Genomic DNA, 8,634 nt, shown 5'->3' with positions numbered 1-8,634 from the left:
ATCTGCTTTTGCAGATATTTTTAGACAGCTGTATGGCTTTTGCTCCCCTCCATACACGTGTATGGAGGGATCTCCCCATTGCAAAGCTTGTTGAATAAGCTTTACAAGAGGCATATAGAGAGAAGCTCTCTCTAAGGAAGGAGAGGAGGCTTTAGACATTTTTGAGAGAGGAAAAATACAGAGGAGAGCTCTGGTTTTCTAGGGTTAGGGTTACATACACAACCTATCTCTCTTTCCCTCTCATTTTGCACACTAGGTGTTTTGTGTCTTACTATTGTACACAAACACCTACTGTTTCACCTTCCTCTTGGAGCTGAGGTTCTAAAGAGTGTGTTTTGAAGTTTTGGTCTTGGATTCAAGCTCAAGGAGGCCATTGGAGCATCTTTGTTGAAGAAGGCATCAAGGGTGAGAAACTAGTCCATTTTTCCCCCTTTTTTGCATCAATTTTATACCTGTCTTAGAGCTGTTTTTGTGATTATTGTATAACATAAAAAAGTTCTATTTTTAAGCCCTCTTTATTTTTTATTAAGAGTGTTTTGTTGTTTGAGGGTTGTTGACCACCCTTAGGCCTCAAAAGGCCTCATTTTGAGCCATTTTGTGCTAGCTCCGGGATTTTGGTGTTGAGGTCTCTTCACCACTGAAATCTTGAGGGATTTCAGTGGTGAAGATGATGCTTTGAAGTCCCAAGAAGGAGAGGGCCACCCCCTCTCCTTGTTGTCCTTGAAAAGGACCTATTTTGGCCTCTTAAGGAAGCCTATGCTTAAGTGTGTGTTGAGCATGTTCGGTTTGTTTTTCATGCTTATATATCCATGATATAACATGATTTCAAGTTGGTTTTGGAACTTCATGCATGTTTAGCATAGTTGCCATGTAATGCCTTATTTGTGCCTTAACATGTCCTAGGTTGTTAGCCTTGTTGGAGCATGTTTTAGGCTTGCATTTGTGAAGATTTTGTGCATATCTTGCCATGTTTTAGCTCTGTCCATAGTCATTTGGGTTGATTTTGGCATGCTTGATATAGCTCCTTTGTATTTGGGCTTGTTGGCCTTGAGTATGTGCATGTGTAGCATGCCATCTTTGCATTGTTTTGGTGATTTGGGATCATTCTACATGCCATTTCAGTCCCATTTCCATGCTTGTTTGATTGCCTCGCATGCCTCTTTAATGCTTTGAAAGCATGTGTTGCAATGCTCCATGTTTTGGTCATGGTGTATGCCTTTGTATTTGGGCCACTTAGATGCCATCTAAGGAGTCCTTTGGCCTTGTTTTAACATGCTAAAAATCTGTTTTTAGTTGTTTAATGCACGCCATGTTTGGTCATGATAAGTGTAGTTCAATGCCTTATTGATTTGCCTTGAACACTTGGACTTTTTGTTGCATGCTTGACTTGATTTATAACTTGATTTGGCATCATTTTATAACATGATTTTAGGGCTCATGTTGCATGCTAATTTGTCCATGTTTCCTTCTTTCAAGTGTGCTTGAATGTTGTTTGATTTATGCTTAAGTGTTGGTCCTTATGTGCATATGTGTGTGCATGCCATTTAGCCCTCACTTTTTAGCACTTTGGCCACTGTTTTAGGCCTATTTTAGAGCTGCCTAATTCATGTATAAGTCCATCTTGCCACCCATTTGCATTGCCATATGCATGCTTGTATGCTTGCATGAGTTAATTGCCATGCCATGTTGCATTCCTAGCTTGTATGCCTAGGTTGCATTGCATTTTGCATGCATGCCTTGTTCCTTGAATTGGTGATAGGAATTGGGCCTAATTTGTTTGATTGGTTTGCATTGCATTTGAAACCAAAGTTGCATACTTGGTTCTTTGGGCCATCATGCATGGAAATGCGTGATTGGTGGTCCGAGAACCGAGGCACATGTCCCTTCGAGTCATTACAATGATAAGAGACATGGTTGGTGCATACATGCCTTGAAATATGCTGCCATGCCTTGTTTTGCCCTCTGTTGCTGTGAGTTGCAGGTTCTGCAGGAATACTCTGCCGACCGGCAGTGTAATGTGCCGACCGGCACCATTTTCTCTGCCGACAGGTTCAATTTTGTGCCGATGGCCATACAACACTGCCGGTGGAAATTTCATCTAGCCGGTGATGATCCCCTCTGTCCAAGGATGTAGTCCTGAGGTTTTGACAACCTCCAGAGGAGGAAAGGGAGGAAAACAGAGGCAGCTTGCGCATGGCGGCGCGCTTCTCGAGACGTTTTACTGTTTTCCTAAATTAGTTAATTTGTTAATTAATTAATTTGTAATATTTAATTAGCTTGCGTAGTTAATTAATTTGTAATATTTATTCGGTCCCTCCGAGCGAGGGCAAATCTGTAATAAGTGTGTGTGAGTGTGTGTATGTCTTCCAACCTCACTTCTTTCTTCCCTTTTACTTACCCGCTTTAATGGTTAGTATTAGGGCACGTTTAATTTAGCATACCTTATGCTATGCATGTGTGCATCCATGCATTTGTATTACATGCATTAGGCTCGGTACATCACGCTAACTGCATTCGTACTTCAAATCAAAAAGTGAATATGTGATAATTGTGCATTTTCACATGACATGTTTAGGATAGCCGAGCCTATTCTAGCAACATTTTGTATGCGATGCATTAGGCACTTCACATGGACTTGGATCATGCATGTTTGCTAACAAGTTCTCTGTTTTGGCACGGAGTACTATGTAAGTATTTCCGCTTTAGCATATCGCATGAGTGTGAATGTTACCATGACAGCATGCTTAACATGTGGCTAGATGCTTATGTGTTATAACTGCTTGAATGCCTGTGGGTGAAGGTTGGATTGCTTGAGTTGGAAAAACTCGTTGAAATCCGTATTTTAGCCTACTTGCGAGTAGCAAATTCCAAAGCATTTTCAAAACAAACGGATATGCAATGTTTATTTCCAAATTAGGCAATCTAGTCTATACTTGTTTGCCGCGCGCATAACATAGTAATGCTAGGCTAATAATTGGTTTAAGAACACATAAAGTTTTCAAAAACGGATATCATGGTTAGTAGAGGCCGGTCTTCGGACCGGGCGAAAGGGGGTGCTCATAGCTGACCTTCCCCGATCGTACCCAAGCTCCCGAGCCGAGACAACTCCGGTGATGACGGACATGTGGCCTTCGGCACCGAGTCAGGGTTTCCTAAATTCTCCCATTTTAAAATATTTAGGTGGCGACTCTGTATCTGGCAAAGCAGTCCATGTTTGGCACTACTTTTTCAAAAATCTGTTTCTCAAAACGATTTGCCAGATTTGGACTCTTTGGTTCAGATTAAGAACCGTGACACAAATCGAGTCCGAACTGTAGCACGAGGTCCCACGCGGGCGCGTCTACAAAATCCTTCGGTACCAGATGGTAAGGCAAGAATCGGAGCTGTAGTTAACTTCATTTTTAATTCCCGGAAGGCAGATTCCCGCTATTCTGACCATTCAAATGCAACTCCCTTTGAGTCAGTTGAGTAAGCGGTACAGGGATTTTGGAGAAATCTTGAACAAACCTCCTGTAGTACCCTGCTAATCCCAGGAAGCTACGCACCTCAGTCACATTGGTAGGAGTTGGCCAATTCACGATTGCCTCAATTTTGTGTGGATCAACAGAAACTCCTTCCTTTGTTATCACATACCCCAAGAATGCTACCTCATGTAGCCAGAATTCACATTTCTTCAGCTTTGCATACAATTTCCTTTCTCGAAGTGTTTGAAGAATTAAACGAGGATAATTCTCATGAGCTTCTACATTCTTCGAGTAAATGAGGATGTCATCGATAAATACCACTACAAACTCATACAGATAGGGCTTGAAGACACGATTCATCAAATCCATAAATGCTGCTGGTGCGTTAGTAACTCCAAAGGGCATAACCAGAAATTCATAATGACTGTATCGAGTTCGGAAAGTTGTCTTCTCAACATCATCAGCTTTGACCTTCAGTTGGTGGTATTCGGACCGTAAATCAATTTTTGAAAAGACTTGTGCCCCTTGTAGCTGGTCAAACAAATCATCGATCCGAGGCAATGGGTACTTATTCTTGATCGTTACCTTATTAAGTTCCCTGTAATCTATACATAATCGGAGCCTTCCATGTTTCTTTTTCACAAACAGAACTGGTGCACCCCAAGGAGAGACACTCGGGGCGAATGAACCCCTTATCAAGTAAATCTTGCAACTGAACCTTCAACTCTTTCATTTCAACCGGTGACATTCTATACGAAGTTTTAGAAATGGGTTGAGTTCCCGGTACCACTTCAATCATAAATTCAATTTCACGGTCTACTAACTCCCCTGGTAACTCTTCCGAAAAAACATCCAGAAATTCACAAACAACTGGAATCATATCAGTACTCCCATTCATCACTTGCCCCTCCAAAACACTGCATAAATAACCCTGACATCCTTTCTGTAGTAGTTTACATGCCTTCATTGCAGAAATTACATAGGGTGGCGAAGTTACTCCATGCCCCTAAAAGGTAAATTCTGATTGTCTCAGAGGGTGGAAACTAATTTGCTTAGTCAGACAGTCAATTGTCGCACGATAGTCACTCAGCTAGTCCATACTCAGAATAACATCAAAGTGAGTCATATCAAGAGGCAATAAGTTGGCATATACCTAGATATCCCCAATTAGGAGTTCACAAGCAAAATATACAGAAGTACAGACCATAGAGTCTCCCAAAGGTGAAGACACACATAACATATAAGATACTTCCTCAGATCTATCTAAATTTTGAGCAAATAGTTTTGACACAAAGGAATGAGTGGAGCCAGAATCAAACAATACATGAGCAGAATGACCGTAAACAATAAATGTACCTGACACCACTGTTGCAGCATTTTACACATCTCCCGGAACCAATGCAAATACCCTCCCTTGTCTCACGGTGTCTTTATTGTTAACAGGCTTCGCAGCTGACTTGGTGTTGGAAGCTGGTGTAAACCCTGCTGAACTTGCAGTAGCCCTATTTCCATTTTGTTGATTTCTCTGAGGACAGTCCATTACCAGATGACCCGTTTTGCCACACCTAAAACATGCTCCAGTCAACCGATAGCAAGTCCCACGGTGCTTCTTTCTACATTCTGAACAAATAGGAGTTGAATCTTGAGTAGAGGTGGAAGTACTTGAGGTCCCTGAATTTTGTTTCTTGTTTGGTGGAGTGGCTGACCCCTTTGATAATTGAATGTTCTACCTCTTTCCTTTCCACTCGAAAATCCGATTCTGAGCAGCAATGTTTCCCTCTGCCATAACAGCCCTCTCCAACACATCAACATAGGTGGGTAACTTCAACATGTTGACTCGGTCAAGGATAGCATTCCGTAATCCCCCCTCAAATTTCCGTGCTTTCTTATACTCTGTATCCACCATACGAGGTACGAACCGGGCCAGCTCTGCAAATTGGGCTTTATACTCCGCAACGGTTTTATTTCCTTGTCTGAGAGTTTCAAATTCTGTCACCTTCTTGTCTCGCATACTTTGGGAAAAGTACTTGTCATAAAACAGTTCCAAGAATCTGTCCCTTGTTAACGCTTGGTATACAGTTCTCGTAAGCATCCACCACCTCCGTGCTTCATCTTCAAGAGTGAAGGCAGCAAGTTGCAGCTTTTGGGCTTTAGTATAAGGAAAAACTTCGAACAGCTTTTCTATCCCCAACACCCATGCTTCAGCTTTCATTGGTTCTATTCCTCCTTTGAATGATGGCGGCTTCATCTTTTTAAATTCCTTTGTGAGTGTGATGGTTCGGTCCTCAGCATGGAAATCTTGTACCACAGATGGAGGTACCGGTGGCGGTGGCGGTTGTGGTTGTGGTTATTGCTGTTGTTGTTGTAAAGTCTCCGTCATTTCCATGATTATTCTTTCCATCCTGTCCAACCGTGCAGAAGTAGAGTCTTCCGGGTCTTCCGTTCTTGTTCTCACCATATTCTACATGACAATCAATTACAATATGCACAAGAGATATACAATAGACATGGAGCATAATCATTGGAGTTAGCAAACACTACATATACAATTAACGTTGCCATCAAGCTTTTCACGTGCAGTCAGAATATTATGCATGATGCCTAAATCTTTTCTAGACATCCTAAGGCTCAATGGATCCGTGTGTGAGATAGCAACTCGTGCTCTGATACCACTTGTCACACCCCAAACTTGCCCCTAAAAGTTTGGGCATGACCAATTCGAAACAGACTCAAAATTCTATTTGCATAACATATGGGGCCTGAACGGAAGCAATTACCAACATAAATAGTATCCATTGAGCTACCACTAATATGCCAAGATCACAAACATTGCATCAGGTAGACAAACATACAGGGACATACATATGAGAAATAGTTATGTACATACATATATACAGACCCAGCCCTATGATTGGGCGTGTAGCAAAAGCATTAGTAAAAGGAGGTTATACACATTTCATGACATTATATAGAAGACTTAGAGAACAAAGCTAAAAGCTTAGCAAGAAGCCCACAAAATTAATGAGCTTTATCTAAGTGCTTGGTCGCATTGAATTTGACAAAAGAGAAACGGGCATGATGGTTTAAGACTGACCTCCAGGTTGATTACCTACAGGGACAAATATAATACAGAGTGAGCAAGGCTCAGTGAATAATAGTACTTAAACAATTCACTGGATAAACTTGAATTATAATGTATATATGTGAAGAGAACATATGATTAATCTTATTCTGTAAACATTTTCAGAACGGCCTTGGGCCCAATCTTTATACAGAGTGGCTTCAAGCCCAGTAACATACAGAATGAGCTCAGGCCCAACAGACTTTACAGATCGGCCTCTGGCCCAACAGACTTTACAGATCGGCCTCTGGCCCAGATACCAACAAGGCAGAATAATTCCAGAGTCATACAGATGTACACAGGTTTCCAATCGTTCATATAAGTTAGCATAGTTAACTTGCGAATAACAAAGTGTTAATAATAACTATTAACAATAAGCAAATGTACTACTATAGTACTATTACTCACAGTGCTGTTGTGGAGCGATAGTCCCCTCCTGTATGTGACCTACGCACACATACAGTTCAGACATTAGTTCAGTTTCCTTTTTAAACAATATTGGATTCGTTCGCTTCTAATGAATTTACAACCATTTTAAAAGCAACAAACATAGATTTTAGCAATCCCAGAGGGTCAAGCTGACGAAACGGAGAATAAAGATTTTTCCCCCATGGGCCGCACGTGCGGGGGCCCTTCGCCGCACGCGCGGAAAAGTTGCCGCACGTGCGCCCCACACGTGCATATATTGCAGTGTCTTCAGCCCCAATTTCCCCTGTTTTCTGCACGTGCGGCTGTGAGCCCCACACGTGTGGCGATTACGCCTGTTTTGCAGTCCGAACCAAGATACAAATTCAACAAAGCCAACATATGGAAGAGTAGAAAAATAGGTACAACAATGTAAGTTTTAGGATATATTATTACCATAAACATAATTCACAAACTCAATTTGATCCTTAAAAGCTTTAAACTCATAAACACAAGTTAATGACTTTGAGTTTCTAACATATTTAGTTTCCCAAATATGTAATCATCTAAATACATACACAAACTCAAGCATGGAAAATGAAGGAATAGAATGTAATTCATTTCCATAAAGCTCAATTAACTCAAATGGTTAAAATGATACAACCTCTTTACAATTAATTAAATTACAAACCCTAACCATATAAATACATAGAGAACCTTATTCAAGTCCAATAAGGGATTATTGTAGATGGGTGAAACTTACCTTGAGCTCAAATCTTTACAAACCCTCTCAATTTTCCCAATCCTCTTCCTTGTTGAACTTCTCTTCTTCCTCTCAAGCTCTCTTCTTCTCTAACTTTCTCTCTCTCTCAGGATATATTTTTAGTAAGAAAGCCTCTATGTTAAATGTTCAAAGAGGTACATATAGATATAAAAAGGTTGAATAAGACAAAATTCAATCAGTTTAATGATTCCGAATCAGATATTTACGAGAAAGCATATTATGATCTAAAAATTATGCTGAACTCAATTATAAAGTCAATTTCAGATTATCAAGTTTCTAAGGCTTCCAATTTTTTATCCAAACATCATAATTGTAACAGATATTTCTCTTATTAGACAGATATGGATCTATAATCATAAGATTCACTCAATTAAACTTAATTTCACATGGAATTTCACAGCAAGCATATAAATGCACAGAGTAAGGGACTGAAAGCATACTAGAAAACATGTACGAGGGTCGGGTTATTACACAGAATAACCATCTAAATTCCATTCATCGATGGTTTTGCCATGGTAAGAGTTCTAGGCATGATAGTAATGTTCTTCATAAAGGATATCTTGTGGGATAGGTCTATGGTTGTAATACCTACTAGATGTTGCTACTGTTGTTCGCCCTGTGTGCTTGGGGAAGATAGTTCTATTAACAGATTGCATATCTTGAAAATTATTCTGAATTTCAGAAATGAGGGAAGGGGTAATTTCCTCATCCTCCTGATTTAATTCTAGCGTTTGTTGAGTAGACAACATATTTATATTACTATTTCCTGGTGCGGATTTCCCTAAATTTAATTCAGTCATTTTCGCAGAAGGGTATCCATGAATTCATTGCCTTGTTGATTAGAATGTAACTTAAAATTA

General features: G+C 40.3%; 1 protein-coding gene and 1 pseudogene across 1 annotated transcript; both read right to left on the bottom strand.

Annotated features, from left to right (window-relative positions):
- Nucleotides 1-3,401: 3,401 nt before the first annotated feature.
- On the bottom strand, nt 3,402-3,833 carry LOC145796267 (putative mitochondrial protein AtMg00860 pseudogene; annotated as a pseudogene).
- A 1,357-nt stretch (nt 3,834-5,190) lies between these two features.
- LOC114261691 (uncharacterized) lies at nt 5,191-5,712 on the bottom strand. The gene has a single exon (XM_028201990.2). It carries the CDS (start codon nt 5,710-5,712, stop codon nt 5,191-5,193), a length of 522 nt encoding a protein of 173 aa, XP_028057791.2.
- Between the last annotated feature and the right edge of the window lie 2,922 nt (nt 5,713-8,634).

The sequence above is a fragment of the Camellia sinensis genome, chromosome 7 (assembly GCF_055761805.1).
Source record: "Camellia sinensis isolate YWXY chromosome 7, ASM5576180v1, whole genome shotgun sequence".
Taxonomy (NCBI): domain Eukaryota; kingdom Viridiplantae; phylum Streptophyta; class Magnoliopsida; order Ericales; family Theaceae; genus Camellia; species Camellia sinensis.
The sequence above is the reverse complement of the archived record's forward strand: the minus strand, read 5'-3'. Positions and strand labels throughout refer to the sequence as shown.

Bases quoted from the DNA above. Each gene is read 5' to 3' on its own strand.
- LOC114261691 (XM_028201990.2), bottom strand. From the start codon at position 5,712: ATGAAGCCGCCATCATTCAAAGGAGGAATAGAACCAATGAAAGCTGAA.